General features: G+C 39.9%; 3 protein-coding genes and 1 long non-coding RNA gene across 8 annotated transcripts; 2 read left to right on the forward strand and 2 right to left on the reverse strand.

The window, feature by feature from the left end:
* Positions 1–3761: 3761 nt before the first annotated feature.
* LOC106425442 (E3 ubiquitin ligase PARAQUAT TOLERANCE 3) lies at positions 3762–9220 on the reverse strand. 2 transcript variants are annotated; one of them, XM_048766200.1, is made up of 16 exons: positions 8694–9220; positions 8324–8498; positions 7926–8022; positions 7764–7836; positions 7502–7668; positions 7333–7415; positions 7188–7244; positions 6903–7059; positions 6673–6824; positions 6418–6582; positions 6047–6340; positions 5886–5924; positions 5505–5805; positions 5290–5412; positions 5115–5199; positions 3762–4594 (listed from the first exon to the last, which is right to left on the reverse strand). In XM_048766200.1, exons 2-16 carry the CDS (start codon positions 8487–8489, stop codon positions 3971–3973), a joined length of 2583 nt encoding a protein of 860 aa, XP_048622157.1. In that variant the 5' UTR covers positions 8490–8498; positions 8694–9220; the 3' UTR covers positions 3762–3970. The 2 variants fall into 2 exon arrangements, with proteins under 2 accessions (XP_048622157.1, XP_048622182.1); XM_048766225.1 differs by having other exon boundaries at positions 8324–9220.
* Positions 9010–9719, forward strand: LOC111214968. The gene is made up of 2 exons (XR_002664105.2): positions 9010–9127; positions 9253–9719. It is a non-coding gene; the product is annotated as an uncharacterized LOC111214968 (long non-coding RNA).
* A 1314-nt stretch (positions 9720–11033) lies between these two features.
* On the forward strand, positions 11034–14946 carry LOC106425444 (formyltetrahydrofolate deformylase 2, mitochondrial). 4 transcript variants are annotated; one of them, XR_007327794.1, is made up of 10 exons: positions 11064–11346; positions 11432–11544; positions 11756–11906; positions 11990–12063; positions 12144–12303; positions 12398–12496; positions 12569–12655; positions 12745–12950; positions 13244–13535; positions 13675–14946. XR_007327794.1 is itself a non-coding variant. In XM_048766310.1 (8 exons), exons 1-8 carry the CDS (start codon positions 11191–11193, stop codon positions 12889–12891), a joined length of 987 nt encoding a protein of 328 aa, XP_048622267.1. In that variant the 5' UTR covers positions 11034–11190; the 3' UTR covers positions 12892–13070. The 4 variants fall into 4 exon arrangements, 2 of the variants coding, with proteins under 2 accessions (XP_048622267.1, XP_048622312.1); XR_007327793.1 differs by having other exon boundaries at positions 12745–12945; XM_048766310.1 differs by lacking the exons at positions 13244–13535; positions 13675–14946 and having other exon boundaries at positions 11034–11346; positions 12745–13070.
* Positions 13042–15296, reverse strand: LOC106425443 (VAN3-binding protein). Its single transcript, XM_013866178.3, has 6 exons — positions 14700–15296; positions 14103–14499; positions 13830–14006; positions 13701–13750; positions 13559–13616; positions 13042–13491 (listed from the first exon to the last, which is right to left on the reverse strand). The coding sequence occupies exons 1-6, from the start codon at positions 14988–14990 to the stop codon at positions 13253–13255; spliced, it is 1212 nt and encodes a 403-aa protein (XP_013721632.1). The 5' UTR covers positions 14991–15296; the 3' UTR covers positions 13042–13252.
* Positions 15297–15924: the final 628 nt, after the last annotated feature.

Raw genomic sequence — 15924 nt, forward strand, 5'->3', positions numbered from 1 at the left:
ATTTTCGTCGTAAATTCATAGGAAAATTACAACTACCAGATTCGAAATTTCCTATAAATATGGATGTTTGAACATCATTTTAAACACACCAACAACAAAAAACGTAAAAGAAAAAAAAATGGCTGGCTCCGGAACTATTTACGAGTTGCGGAAGTGGATGTATATGCACAAGATGCTAACGGGAGAGTGACGAAAGAATACCTTGCGGGGCTGGAGACATTTATGCATCAAGCAGATTCAACACCACTCGCCCAAGAAAGTGGTAAGATGTTCTGTCCTTGTCGGAAATGCAACAATTCGAAACTGGCAAACCGTGAAAATGTTTGGAAGCATTTAATAAATAGAGGTTTCACGACAAATTACTATATATGGTTTCAACATGGAGAAGGTTTTAATTATGATCAGAATGAAGCTAGTAGTAGTAATATCAATTTTCAGGAAGAACCGGTTGATCATCATTTGCATAATGAACATAGTTACCATCAGGAGGAGATGGTAGATTACGATAGGGTTCATGATATGGTAGCTGATGCATTTGTAGCTCATGATGAAGATGAAGAACCTAATATAGATGCAAAAAAGTTTTACGAAATGTTAAACGCGGCGAATCAACCACTTTACAGTGGTTGTAGAGATACGGTGGTTGTAGAGAAGGTCTCTCTAAATTGTCGTTGACTGCTAGAATGAGGAATATTAAGACTGATCACAATCTACCTGAAAGTTGCATGAACGAATGGGCGGACTTATTTAAAGAGTATTTGCCGGAAGACAATGTGTTTGCTGATTCTTATTATGAGATTCAGAAACTGGTTTATAGTCTTGGGTTGCCTTCGGAGATGATAGATGTTTGCATCGACAACTGCATGATCTATTGGGGAGATGATGAGAAGCTAGAAGAATGTCGATTCTGCAAGAAGCCACGATTCAAGCCGCAAGGACGGGGACGTAATAGGGTACCGTACCAAAGAATGTGGTACCTATCAATTACAGACAGATTGAAAAGATTATATCAATCAGAGTAGACTGCTGAGAAGATGAGATGGCATGCCGAGCCTAGAAACATTTCAACAAAGTATATCTGGATTTCGTTAGCAATAGCCGCAATGTGTATCTCGGACTATGCACAGATGGATTTAGTCTATTTGGAATGTCAGGGAGAGAATATTCATTATGGCGAGTCTTTCTTACACCATACAATCTGCCACCGGAGATGTGCATGCAACGGGAGTTGCTATTCTTGACCATATTAATACCTGGTCTGAACCATCCAAAAAGGTCCCTGGATGTTTTCTTACAACCACTGATAAAAGAGTTGAAGGATTTGTGGTCAACAGGGGTGAGGACGTATGACTGTTCAACGAAGACGAATTTTACGATGCGAGCGATGCTTTTGTGGACCATAAGTGATTTTCCTGCCTATGGGATGTTGTCTGGATGGACTACACATGGGAGATTAGCTTGTCCATATTGTAATGGAACGACAGATGTGTTTCAACTGAAGAATGGTAGGAAGACAAGTTTGTTTGATTGTCACCGTCGGTTTCTTCCCATTGGCCATCCTTACCGAAGAAACAAGAATTTGTTTAGGCACAAAAGGGTTGTGAGAGACACTCCTCCTCCATATCTAACTGGAGAACAAATTGAAGCACAAATCGACTACTTTGGAGCTAACGAAACAGTCGTTGACTAACGTGGAAATAACGACGAAATTAAAAAAATAAAGAAAGCAAAACCCGTTAATTCCACGTAGGAGAGAATCGTCGTAAACACCCCGTAAAGTAAATGAAGAACGCGGCCCTCTTTAATTCCACGTAGGACGGAATCATCGTAAACACCTCGTAACATAAATCGTCGTAAACACCTCGTAGTGTAAAAACTAGAAAAAAAAATAGAAGAAATATACTGGATTTACATGTGGCAAGACTTCCAGTAATTATATTACTTAAGTCTCACCAACATAAATTCCAATATCTTCTTCTCTTCCTTTTTTCTCAAATATTTATAATTTGAATAGGATTTGATTTGGGAGTATGATGTGAGATAGGGTGTGATTTGGGAGTTTGTGTGTGGGTTGAGAAGGAGAGTTACGAGTATATTTATAGGGAAGCTTTCCTCGGTAATTCCACGTAAGCTAAATCGTCGTAACTTCCTCGTATATTAAAACACGGACCTTTGTAATTCCTCGTACAATAAAACGGGGGCCTTTGTAATTTGTCGTTGTTTCGTCGTAAAAAAAATACGGGCCTCTGTAATTCGTCGTAACCTTACGAGGAATTTGCGACGGTATGTAATCTTATATATACCCCCGAGCGCTCACTCTTTCTTTCCTCTCTACTTCCTCTCCATTTCCTCCCTGTTTCGTTGCAATGGTAAGCCTCTCTAGTTCCTCTCTAATTTGGTTAGTTTAGGATAGATTAGGTGGTTAGTATAGGAAATTTAGATAGGTTTACGGATCTTATGTTATTTAGTGTTGATTAGGTGGATAATGTTGAGAAATATACTGTTGACGAAAATTTAAAAAATTAATTTTTTTTCTCAGGTTCGCAAAGGTAGACTTACTGCCCATTACAGAGAGATGTTCGGTGAGCCGGGTAGTCGTTTATACCCGTCGTCTTCTTCAGCTCCCGGTTCTTCGGGTCAGGAGACTGTCCCCGAGACTCAGTACACTCAGAGAGTCTTTGGGTCTCCTTCTTCTAGTGCACCATCGGTTCCTCATGTGCCTCTCCCGGTGGCTCATCCGACGATGCCTCCTCCTGTGCCTCCTCCGATGGCACCTCCGATGCCCGCCGAGATTCATCCCGATTTGATGGTGCCTCCGAGTGCTCCTTACTCGCAGTACACTGTAGAAGACATTCTCCGTCTGCCAGGCAGAGAAGGTTTACCAGTCATCGACCCCGACTGACCGGACGGAACTTTGTGGTATGTTACATTTTTTTTTTATTCGTATTAAATTCTTTTATAACTTTAAAAATAATTTGTATTTTCCAGGTTTGGGATTAACGAATGTCTTGCATCGGACGTAACCGACATGATGAAAGATTACTTCTCCATGCCACATCCGAACTATAGTAAGACGCCTCACTACGTCAGAAAGACGTGGTTCAGAATTTACGCTGTAAGTTTTTATTAATTACGTGGAAAAGCTTTACGTGCTCTTTACGACGAAGTGCTTTTCTTCGTTTTTACGACGAAATTATTTCTTCGCTATGTTACGACGAATTAGCGAGAAAATATGCTTTACGACAAACGTTTAATGACGAAACGGATTGCCTCGGTAATTCTTCGTAAACTTGCTTTTACGACGAATTCACGAGGAAAAACGCCCTGGTAAATTTTTTGTTTTCTTGTAGTGTTAATTCATTTATTTATTTCATGGAACATCATTAATCTAAAATTGTATGTGGTAATAAACACAAGTTACGTGGATATCATCCATATCTCTCGTTCTGAACAGTTATCTACTACAGTGTCCACACCTTAAAACGTCAAAGTTATCTCTTTTTTCTTTTTTCACCAATCACTTATAACTAAAATAGTTAGAACAAGATAAATTATAGAATAAATGATAGCTTCTTGTTATGTCAACATCAGTGTCATCCACTTCATTTCTATTATGAATTTTGTTATTGGACAAATAAGCCCAAGATTATATTTCAGTTAATCAAAAAAGTAGATGTCATTCTGAAGACTATACAAGATGTAATTTTATATGGTTTGAGAATTGATAACCTCCAATAAAAGAAGCTTTTTAGAAGATAAAAAGTCATAATGAAGAGCATCATCATTGAGTGAGAAACAAAAATCCATTTATATTTACAGAAGAAAAAAAAAGTCGATTACAATGACTTATTTCTTTAATTCTCACAACATAGCAGATTAAACATATCTGCGACCTCAGTGTCACAAGGCATCCTCTTTCATTGTACCATGCACATGACTCTCTATGAAAGGAGTTTCAATTCTGAATGAATCAAGCGCGCCACCTTTCTCCTTTTGATCGCTTCGAACGACGGAAATGCTCGTCACCTACATCGGAATCTGCCACCGATGGAGACCGCTCGTAGTACCTTGACGGCTTCCTCTTGAAATGCCTGTCTTCATCATCACTGGATTCGTATTCTGCCGACTCTCTTTCCCTCCCACTATGACGACGAGTCGATGAAACGGCGGCAGCCGTCGAGGTCTCTGGCGGCGCGGGAGAAGACTTCGACGTTTTACGTTGTTTGCCTGAAGATGCCCCCTCTGGAAAGCTTATCCTAGAGAATACGCCGGACTTGTGGTTATCAACGAACTCTGAAGTTGGCTCCGATGATGGCATGTCCGATCTCTTACGGTGCTTACGATCAGATTCCCTGTGACGCTCTCGGCTTTTATCATCATCCCGGTGGCGTTCCCGGCTTTGGTCATCGTCCCGGTGGCGTTCGCGACTTCGATCATCATCCCGGCGGCTGCGGTGATGATCATGCTCAGATTTCTTGCTAGGTACTCGGGAGGGCGAGTTGACCCTTGGCCGAGATGACTGACGCTCTGATGATAATCCCTCCGATCGCCGACGACGGTCGTAATTAGGGGTCGGAGGCGGAGGTCCATGTCCCTATTCATTGTACAACAAGGCATCAACAAATGGTCGTAACTAGTGCACTACAAATTGATTTGTAATAGCGCCGAAAATTTGTCTTAAGCCCATAATAAATGCACTAGGCCCAACAAATGGCCCATCTAACCACTATAAAGCCTTTGTTTTAACCTGGCGTGAAGATTACAAAAATGTTTTTAGTTTAAAAATAGCGATATGCATATTAAAAATAGTTAACGTTATTTAGCATCACTTTAATCAATATATCTTTTTAAAAAAATATGAAATATACCCGATATCTACATTTTAATATACAAAATGCAAAAATAAAATCAATAACTGATGCACTTTTAGCAATTGAGGAATCATTCCATTTTCCTTTTATGTAATGATAGATAAATGCAGGGAGCGATAAGGGATTAGATTTCAAAGAGAGAGTGAAAGTGTGTTGAAAACGTGCAGTGTCTTTCAAGCCAAACCAGTTGGCTGAGAGATATAGAGTAGCGAGAGATAACTGAGACAACAAAATGATACATACAGATTTTGGCTTCATGGGTGAGGAAGAGTCTGCCGAGTTGTTATTCATCATTCTGCTCTTCTCACCTTCCCTCAAGACATTCCCTCTGCACCACATACAAAACAAAGAATCAGCTAACATGATGCAGCAGAAGAAGTGTGAGAGCATGAGGGCAGTGACAGTAAAGTGTTATTACCCTTCTGCCCGTCTCTCGTTTTCACGCTTTCGTTTCATCTCAGCTTTCCTAGCTTCGAATTCCTCTCTCCCCGGCATCATAGGACGTTGGACATTCATACGGTTCCCCATCTCCGCAAGGTCCCTTCTCAAGTCAAATACAAATACGCCATTAAATATATATATAAACTTACTAGCTATAACGAAGAAAAAACATTACAAACAATCTATGAGTACCTGTGAGGTGGTGGTATGTTAGGGAACCCAAAGCCCTGTGCTGCAGCAAAAGGATCTTGATGCAACATACCGCCATACATGTCCATGGGGCCTAGTCCATAACCAACAAAAGGTGGCATCCCGCCCGGATAAGGCCCTGTAAATCCATTGAAACCAGGATGAAAGCCATTGAACCCTGGTTGAAAGCCGTTGAAGCCCGGTTGCACACCGTTGAAGAAATGATTACTTGGACCTGGACCCATCGGTGGCGGCATCATATAGTCGGGGCCTGCTTGATGCTGCATGGGGTTCCATTGCATGTCTGCAAACATATCACAATCTGTTAAGCATCTCCATACAATTAATATAGGCTGGGAAGAAAGAGGATTGAGTAATAGCTACCAGGTCCAGGCATCCGAGGTTTCTTTTTCTTCTTTTTTCCTGGTTAAGAGCAAGAGTATACGTTAATTATTGAAGATGTTAGTCGCCAAATATCAATGCACACAATTTCATAAGCAACTCTTTCTCTTCTTTATCATAAATGAATGACAGCCAGTTACTACCTTGATCCCCGGGAACAGCCTGCTGCTGTGTTTCTTCCTTGGGAGCTTGCGTATTCACCTGTGAAACTACTGCTTCCTTGCCATTCAAGCTTTCGGATGCATCAACTGGTTTATCCACTTTAACTATTTCTTCAGACACCTTAGGAGCACTTGTGATCTCCGCTACTTCTACTGAAGGCTTTGGAGTTGAAGTCTCAATGTTGTTACTAGGAGCTGGTCTCTTTTCCCCTTTAGATGCAGCAGAAGTAGTAGGAGACGGAACCTTTGGAGGTGGGCAACGTGCAGACTCCATATCTAAGATTCAATATGCATTAGTTTAGCGATGATGGTACAAACAAATAGAACAGAGTACTAACGAGAGAATGAGTTACCTTGGACTTGGCACATGCTGCCAGCGTTCTCAGCACTACTGTTACCAGACTCCATGATACGGTTTATAGCATCCCTGAGGGTCTTGTTTGGTAGAAGATCATCAGCTAGTACATTGGTGGCTCCACAAACACACATTGACTTTGCAATTATGTGATCCCTGATACCTGAATTTGTAGATTAATGAAGTCAAAAAGCCATGATCTGAAATAGATAATGATTAAAGAAGAACTGGCAAATTTGACAAGAGAACTTACACTTGTCACAGAAGCTCTGGTAGCAGCATTTACTCGTCAGGGCAGCATCTCTCATCACTTCTTTGCACAAGGGGCATTTTAGTTCAGGAGGAAGCTCCCCGACAGAACGTGTTACTGACCGCAACCCCTCCATTTCCTTCTCAAACGCATCCCTGAGGTTTGTTAAAATGACACAAAAACATTCAGACTGAATTCATGTGAAAATGTAAACTTGTGACAACAAAACGTACTCATTTGGTTTCAAAACTGCAACAGCGCCACTTGGCAAGGAATAAGAGCCGTCTGGGGTCGCCACTAGCATAGACTTGGGAATACCAGTAGGTGGTTTAACTCTCTTAACATCATATGTAGAATCGCCATTTGTAGGGCAGTGCTGAATAAAATGTCCTGAGTAAGAAAACAAACGCTTAGTACACAGTTCTATTTTCCGAGGATATATAAAACCATACACACTTGAGACAATATTAGAACCGTAACCATCAATAATAACAAAATATTCTCCAGAACTGACATACCAGGAACATTGCAACGATGGCATATATATCCTGGTGGCGGCGTTTTCCTTTCCATTCCTGCTCAACAAAAGTAAACTCTGCTTCAGAATCTTGCATTCTACTGCAAAATTAAACTCAAATTTTGGACAATAATTGATGAACTTACCATTACCAAAACAGCGTCCACCCGTCCTTCCAGACATACCCCTCCCGTAACCTCTGCCCGGGCCATAACCATCTGCACCTTGTCTGTCGCACGGAAGAAAAATAAACAAACTGTTAGGCCAAGATTTAGTTAACATGACCGTGCCTATCAGTTAAAGAAGACTACTTACTGCTGCCAGTCTAATGCTGGAGTGTCTATCAACGCCTTAAGTTTGGTTTCTTCATCTACCTTCTCATCGGCTGGTGCAGGATCAGGACATGGGTTACTATAATTGACAGCTGTGGCAGCAGGAACTGAATAAAAATCATTCCCAAACTCGTCAAACTCATCTTCAGCCTATAACGTAGATTAAAGGAGTGAGTTAATACCAAGATAGTCGAAGTCAGTGCTAATAAAAAATAACCAATAAAAGATTGCCGTGAACAACTCACAGCAGATGCAACGGTAGCAATATGATTGTTCACTTCAGTCTGAACATTTTCCACTTTCTCCTCCACTCTCGGCCTGCAAAGCGTAGTAGATATTTACATCATTACACATGAGTCAAAGGAAAAAGAGACAAGAGACTAAGATAATGGGGGTTCGGGGAATACTCTTGTTGGTTGATAACTCTGATGCGAGGGCGTCCAGGGACCCGGCGAATTAGGACAGATGTATTCTTTGGGATTAACATTGCTTCATCCAGATATTCTGAAAGAACAATAGTAGAGAAGAAAATATATAAAGGCCAAATATATAATTCTAGTGATTCACAACCAGAATCAATCAAGAACAGTTTAACCTCAGAAGTAATAATATTCAACTAAAAGAAAACTCAGTATCCAACATTTAACTGATGGTGTCGTCATCACCATAGGTTTAACCAATTTAATTCAACTGATTCAATTAACAAGGAAAGTAGCTCACTTTTTTACTTAAGCAAGACAACTAAACGACACCACAGCTCTTCATATAAAAACACATGAGTAAGATGAGAGGAAAAGAAACAAACCTTCGTTAGTTTGGGCATTAGAGATGACAATGTCAAGGTCTTTACCACTGCCCAAATGCTTAGTTTCGTAAATTTTCTCTTTGAGAAAACCAACTGATATAAAAGGACCATCCATGGAGATGGTATCATAAGCCTTGGCACTCTTAAACTTGTAATAAATTGCCATTCGATTTATCTGAATAATGGAATAAAAAAATACATATATATGATATTATTATTACTAACTTAATTAAACCATTATGAAAGAAACAAACTCACAAAGACTCTTAAGAATCTAGGCCCTTCCGCAAATTAAAAAAAAAAATTATATAGGAGGAGGCCAACAAAAAAAAAAGTAACTACAAGAAAAAAACTCATATGGTTTCTGTACTTGTCCGATTCGACTTCACAAGGACGAAACCTCCCACGCGCGTCAAGACACCAGCAAGCAACAGATCAAGGGAGAATTTTCCGACAAGCTCCGGATCCAGATTGGGGAGAACGTCCGTGTTAGATCGAACAGCGTAGATGGAAGGGACAAAGCTCAGCTAAAGATATCTCCAATTAAAATCTTCACGAAACTGCAGAGACAACCGATCGATCGAACGAGTGGCTTCAAATCAGCAAATCTTGAAGCTCCAAGCACCGAAAGATCCTCAGATGAGATTTTGAGAAGACGGATCTCGAGGGTTCAGAAATCGAAGATTGTAACCGATGGAAATCTTGAGAGCACTAGGGTTTGTGCAATGGGGGATCTATCGTATCCAAAAGAGACCTTCCCCTAATTATCTTATCGTATTGCTGCTTTTTGCTAGTTGGAAAACCGTAAGGCCCATTATACATAGCTAGTTTCTGTTTCTATTTTGTTTACTTTCTTATCTAATGGGCCTCAATATTGGGCCTTACGTGAGGGAAGCCCTGATGTGTTTTGATACTTTATTTTTTGTTAGGGGTTTGTTGTCTACCGGGTGCATGTGAGACGTGGAGGACGCAAGAGGCCTGTTCCCAAGGGTATGAGAAACCCACTAACCAAGGAACGTGCTGATCGCAAACTTGGTAGCCTAAGCTACAAACCCTCGCTTACTATCCACTGTAGCATTATTACTGTCTAATAATAGGAATTGAACTGTTACACGTTGGCATGTATATATGTGTACTGATAACTGTTTAGTTCACGTTGCTGATATGATGATGTATGTATCCGGTTGATTAATGATGGTTGTCTTTCATTTACTTAGGACTCTACTTACAAGTACTACGAGATTATTCTTGTGGACCCTGCACACAATGCCGTCCGAAATGATCCAAGGATGAACTGGATCTGCAACCCAGTGCACAAGCACAGAGAACTCAGAGGGCTCACCTCAGAGGGAAAGAAGAATCGTGGTCTTCGTGGAAAGGGTCACAACAACCACAAGAACAGACCTTCACGCCGGTCTACCTGGAGGAGAAACAACTCCATCTCCCTACGTCGTTACCGGTGATCAACCTTTATGTTTTGTTTTTTCCCGGAGCTGTACATCTTTTGGGTTGGATTTTTTTCCGAAATTATATATCACATCTGGATGTAAAAAGACTATTTTACATTCAAGTTCAAGTTTTGAACTTCTTAAAACTTGCTAATTTTCTTAGATAAGTTTGATGGTGATTTTGTTTTACTTAGTATGGAGAATTGCTAGTACCTTATATTTTCTGGTTAGAGCCTTCCTTCAGTGAAGCTGACCTTCAGATTCTGAAGGGATTGGCGGATTGAGTATTCCTCCGTTTGTCGTATTTCAAAATCCAAATTGTGCCTTACCCGGCCAACACAAAGTAGAAGTTTGCCATAAATGACAGTCCACCCTTAAAGAGACAAATATGTTGGCCGGGTAAGGCACAAGTTGGAATTTGACATATATATATTCCTGATGAAAGATATCAACTGCGTTATTTTGTTGATGAATGGAGAAGAACAGATGCACGTCTTGACGCAAGAAATGGGTGATTTGACATTTCAAACTCCAAGCTTAGATGGGTGACAATGCGTTGTAATAAGCTCTGAGCAATGGGATAAACAAGGTTAGATCCATTACAGAGGACAAACAAAGAGTTGTCAAAGATTCTTTGCTTGAATCCAAGATGTCGAACATAGGCAGCAGCAAAACATGTGTTCCACACCCACGGAAGGCTTGCTTCAAATCATAGAGAGAACATTTAAGCAGAAACAAATGATCTATCATTTGGTCTTATAAAAAAAATATAAAGATCACCTTAGAGGAAAGAGTTATTAACTTCAAGCTAGTAAAGGGGACAGACACGAGAGCCATAAAAAGTACAAAGGTGATGGTTGCCATTTTGACGAAAGTAATTGAATAGGTTGTTGAGATTTTCCATTTGTAACAAAAGTGTGCTCTTATAACGACCAAATTCTATACATGCATTAAATGTGTGTTTAAACAAACTATATAGAACGTAGAATGTTAGTATTCTTTGGACTAGCACAAGAACCCCACTTTCTCTCTTCTTCTTTTTTTTTTTTTTTTTGTAATTAGAGCATCATATTCTACATTTACAGAATTGTTTCATAAGTATCTCTAGCTACTAAAATATGAGACAAATTGCAATGGATAATGTGAGAAGAGAAATTAATTTCGAAAAATTCAAGAAACATTATCCAAATGAATTTCTTAGATGCTGACAGAACTATTGTTCGTGCTTTTTAGCAACAAAAAAAAACTATTGTTTGTGCTTTATACAAATCTGTTTATAATATAAAAAATAAAATATTTATATCTTTGGCAAAAATGTGAAGTAGCAAACGCCATGAAAAGGAAAGGAGATGAGATATAAAACTAGTGCGAAGGAGCTCCTCCCATAACTGGAAAAAAAGGTGGTTGCTTTGCTTTGCGATGATACGAAGAGTCTCAACAACCTCGTCTCTATCCGCCACAGCATTGGGATCATTTATGAAATGGTCCTTCAAATCTTCTCATTTTCACGGCGAGTCCCTCGATTCCTCTGTCTCTCCCCTTCTCATCCCCGGCGTCCACGTCTTCCATTGTCCGGTAACGCACCGCGTTATATCAAATCCAATATCCATTCGTTTCATGTCTCCCACAACGAGTGACTCTTTCTTTCTTTCTTCTTTAGGATGTGGTCGGGATTGTAGCGAAACTATCAGATTGTATTGCTGCGAAGGGAGGCAACATTCTTGGTTACGATGTGTTTGTTCCTGAGAACAAGAACGTCTTCTACTCTCGAAGGTATACTTTCCAAGTTTCCCTTTTTATACTTCAAAAGATTCTCTCTTGGCTATTGTCTGAACCAATGTTCTTCAAGTGAACAATTTTTCAAACTGTGCAAGTAAATTTGGATTGTTTTGAGTTCTGTTGTGTTCTTATATATTGATAATGTAGTTGAAAGTTTCTATTTTTGGGGTTTAGTTTGTGATTCAAAGGTAACTTCTTTGGGCAGCGAGTTTATATTTGATCCAGTTAAATGGCCGAGGAGTCAGATGGGTGAAGATTTCGAAACTATTGCCAGAAAATTCAATGCTATGAGCTCGGTTGTACGAGTGCCCTCTTTAGACCCCAAGTACAAGATTGCTCTTTTACTCTCTAAACAGGTAATAAATAGATATCACAAACATCCTTTTCTTTCTTGTTGTCTTTTCCTGAAGTTGTGTGATTGATTTGCTCTGTCTTGTAGGATCATTGTCTGGTTGAAATGTTACATAAATGGCAGGACGGGAAGCTTCCCGTCGATATAACATGTGTGATAAGGTTTTACTTGTGACTCTTTTCAATGAATCTTGAATGGGTGCAGCTAGTGATTCAGGAATACTTTTCTGTGTGTGTTTCAGTAATCATGAAAGAGCTCCAAACACTCATATTATGCGCTTTCTCCAGAGGCATGGCATCTCCTATCATTATTTGCCAACAACCGATCAGAACAAGATAGAGGAGGAGATTTTGGAGTTGGTCAAGGATACTGACTTTATAGTTCTCGCTAGATACATGCAGGTAGTCTCAGTTTAATGAATGTATCTCCTTCAGTTTGTTTGCGTCTCTCTGCAGGAACAGCTTTATACTGATTGGAACATTTTCCTTTTGACAGGTACTGTCTGGTAACTTCTTGAAAGGTTATGGAAAAGATGTTATCAACATACATCATGGCCTCCTACCATCATTCAAGGGTAGAAGCCCCGCGAAACAGGTTTCTCTGAGTTCTCTGATTGCTCTACCTTTGCATGAGCTGTGTTATTCATATTTTAGATTCTGTTGGTAGGCATTTGATGCAGGTGTGAAGCTAATTGGTGCAACGACTCACTTTGTTACAGAGGAACTTGATTCTGGTCCTATCATTGAACAAATGGTTATTCATCTCCCCAACTGTTTCATTTTCTTTTTATTCTGAGGGTTGTATTGTTTCTTCAGCAGCGTCACAATTTTTGTTTTTGGCAGGTTGAGAGAGTTTCACACAGAGACAATTTGAGGAGCTTTGTTCAAAAATCAGAGGACCTCGAGAAGAAGTGCCTGATGAAAGCTATAAAGTCTTACTGCGAACTGCGAGTATTGCCTTACGGTACACACAAGACTGTAGTATTCTGATACGCTCAAACATGAAAAGCTCTCACATGATTTCTTCATATGAACCACTTACAAGTAAGGTCATACTCATACATACCATACCACTCTTAAGATTTATCATTTTTCATAGTTTACACGTCCAATGTCTTGTCTTTAGCAAATCAGAAACTATTTCACTTGAAATAAAAGGTTTTAACTCAGATCAATGTCTTTCTGTACATAGCAATGCTTCCTACCTCTTAATGTGATCATCTGAATAACATGTTGGTGCTTTATCCAAAAGTCTTATGACTGAGATTGTACATTGCCAGTTTTTTTGCAAATACATCACAACAGCAAAAATATGGATATATATATAATAAGATATATACAGGATCCTGCATCATCTGTGATTGGTGAGACTTAGAGATCCCAGCGAGCACTTGGCAGCCTCAAAGCAGTTTACTTGGCGGAGAAGAGACTGTACCCCATCAACCCATCTCTGCTTGTGAACCTTGTTCTTGCACTTGAACTCCAAAAGGCCCTGTCCTGTTTTCAGACCAAAGTAGACTTCCTCTGAGTTTTCCCTCTCTTTCCTGTAAGGCCAAGCTGATTTCTCATCGCAGACTCCATAGACAATGCCTTCAAAAAAAGGACCAGCAAGTTCAGAATGTCTGTGTTTTCAGGTTATTCATTAGGAAACGCTTACATTTGATCTTCTTTGAGAATGCACCTCCAACATGTTTGCTTTTGAGTTTGATTATAACCTTGAGTAGCATAATAAGCATTAGATCAGAAGTGAACTGAGATGTGTTGTGTGTTTAGGAGGATTCTAATCAAATTTGCTGTACCTGAGACTTCTTGTTGATATAGACGCAGACACGCTTAGTTCTCTGCACTCCTGAGAGAAAAAGCACAAGAAAGAAGAGTTAAGCTCTCTGTCTTATCTCAGTGAGCTTTTTATTTGATCAGAGACTTACCATTTCGCGCGCATTGCAACAGTTCTCCTTCAAGTGGAAGATTTGGTTCTTCCAGTCTAAACTGAAAGTTTGCAGGCCAATGAGAGTCAGAGAAGCTTCTCTCGAAAGGTGTAATAGCTGCGTTTTTCCTTGCTTCCTTTGGCTGTCTCGCCTTCAGAGCCGCTTCTCCTCTCAAAGCTAGTTTCCATTCAAAACAAAATCAGATCCAACGAAGCCAAAGGCTTGTGAAACTACTACAAAGCCTAGACTAGTTTTCTGAACAAGAGACTTTACCCGTTGCAGCAGCGGCTGTAAGAGTCATGAGATCACCAGGGCTGTGGATGTCAACAGATGACCTAACCGTGGAAGCAACACGTGCACGGTCAGCACCGGCTCGCTCAGCCATCTCAACACAGTGTGAGGCCAGCAGTTCTGTGGCTGAGCCCAAAGCCAGAGCCATCTTGGAGCTTGACCTTTTGCAATTGCTTACAGATGTCACAGAGGCTACACCTGCAGCCAGAGCCGCTATAGATACTGCAGAATGCACGTGTGCGTTCTCAACACGCGCCTTGTCTTTCTTCTTGAGATAGTTGGTGGTGTTGCTGCTGCTGCTGTGTTCCCTGTGGTGGTGAAACCATTTGGATAGTGTCCCTGCTCTACGTGTGCCAAACGAGTTCATAGTCTTCCCAGTCTGAAATCAAAAGACATGAAAAGAGTTGACAATGTTTTCTTTATCCATTCCAGTTCCCAAGAACTTTGTTGGGAACTGGTGAAATGATTGTCATAATACAAATAATAAAAAAGTCTTTTGACTTTAAGGCTCTCCATGATTCTGAGAAAAGTGGGTTTGATCAGTAGTATTGTGGAAAAGGGATGAAAAAAGTGTCATACCATGAGTGGATGTGCAGCAGCAGCATCAGGGAACAGAACAGGAGTGTTGTTTTGTGCAACACAAAGCTGTTCTTGTTGTTGTCTATGTTTGAGTGCAAGTGCTTTGGCGATTTCAGAGGTAGAGAGACTCCAGGATCTTGAGAGAAACTCCATAGGCTCTTTTGGTGTCTGAGGCTGTGGAATGGATGAGAAAAGCTCTTCAGCTTCTTCCAGCTCTTCCTCCATGTTCTCTGATCCAAACAAGGAAGAAGAAGTATCCTTCCAATCTGGATAAAACCCACCACGTTCCATTTTCTTTTTCCTATGTAAATCACTGGATTATGATTTAAAACTCTGATCAAGCTTTCTTGAATATGAAAAGCTGACGTGGGACAATTTATTATGTTGGGAGTAAAGAGTTATGTTTCTGATCAAAAACCATGTGACCAAAACAGAGAACCAGCTCTTGAGTTTCAGAAATAAAACTTGGAAATGAACTGTCAACTTTTTTAAAAACTTTGAATGATAATAATAAAACTGAAAAGGAACAACTTTTGGAGATGAAAAAGGATGATGTTGACTTAGGTGGAAGAGAATTAGAGGAAGAGCATAAACACAAGTACACAAATAATAGAATCTTTTCTTTTTTATGAGCGAGAGAATTATTCAAACCACTCAAATTTTAAAAGTACGTGGGGACTAACAACTAAGATAGAGATTACAATAATATCTGAATCGAGTGTTTAATCACCGTAAGATTCTTGGAAAATTTAGCAACTCGTCTCCATGTTCTTGTATATATATATGTCTGGATAAAGAGAGGATATTATTGTAGTTTAGAGAACATTGTCCATGATTTTCAGGTAATATCTTAATCTGGTAGGACGGTTTGTGAAACCAGAAAGAGGCGACAAATGCATCGGTTTTAGAGCATTTTGTCTTTTCAGCGGACGGCTCTCTAAGCCGACCAGCTCCATCGAATAATAATCATACGTAAAAGAAACCACTTTATTTTTCTATTAATGTACTCTTTGAGTAGTTTCACGGATTAACAATCTTTTATGTCCTTGTATCTAGGCATTACTAATTTGTTTATCATTTGAGCACTCAAACGGTTGAGTACCCTATCAGTTAAACAAAAGTTTCTTCAGCCCATTAGAGTAATCAGTAATCCTTTAGTTTTGAGTCTGGTGATGTAGCTGGGCTTCAAATTGGCCTCTTAAGTAAAGGCCGGATATAGAGAAAT

The sequence above is a fragment of the Brassica napus genome, chromosome A1 (genome assembly GCF_020379485.1).
Source record: "Brassica napus cultivar Da-Ae chromosome A1, Da-Ae, whole genome shotgun sequence".
NCBI lineage: Eukaryota > Viridiplantae > Streptophyta > Magnoliopsida > Brassicales > Brassicaceae > Brassica > Brassica napus.

Excerpts from the sequence above, each read along its gene's own strand:
- LOC106425444 (XM_048766310.1), top strand. The coding sequence starts at position 11,191 with ATGATACGAAGAGTCTCAACAACCTCGTCTCTATCCGCCACAGCATTG. Across the intron at positions 12,304-12,397 it reads TTCTCGCTAGATACATGCAG|GTACTGTCTGGTAACTTCTT; the intron begins GTAGTCTCAGTT and ends TCCTTTTGACAG. Across the intron at positions 12,497-12,568 it reads GTAGAAGCCCCGCGAAACAG|GCATTTGATGCAGGTGTGAA; the intron begins GTTTCTCTGAGT and ends TTCTGTTGGTAG.
- LOC106425443 (XM_013866178.3), bottom strand. The coding sequence starts at position 14,990 with ATGGAACGTGGTGGGTTTTATCCAGATTGGAAGGATACTTCTTCTTCC. Across the intron at positions 14,500-14,699 it reads CTGCTGCACATCCACTCATG|ACTGGGAAGACTATGAACTC; the intron begins GTATGACACTTT and ends TTTTGATTTCAG. Across the intron at positions 13,617-13,700 it reads ATATCAACAAGAAGTCTCAG|GTTATAATCAAACTCAAAAG; the intron begins GTACAGCAAATT and ends ATGCTACTCAAG.
- LOC106425442 (XM_048766200.1), bottom strand. The coding sequence starts at position 8,489 with ATGGCAATTTATTACAAGTTTAAGAGTGCCAAGGCTTATGATACCATC. Across the intron at positions 5,925-6,046 it reads GGCTGTTCCCGGGGATCAAG|GAAAAAAGAAGAAAAAGAAA; the intron begins GTAGTAACTGGC and ends GCTCTTAACCAG. Across the intron at positions 5,806-5,885 it reads ACCTCGGATGCCTGGACCTG|ACATGCAATGGAACCCCATG; the intron begins GTAGCTATTACT and ends ATATGTTTGCAG.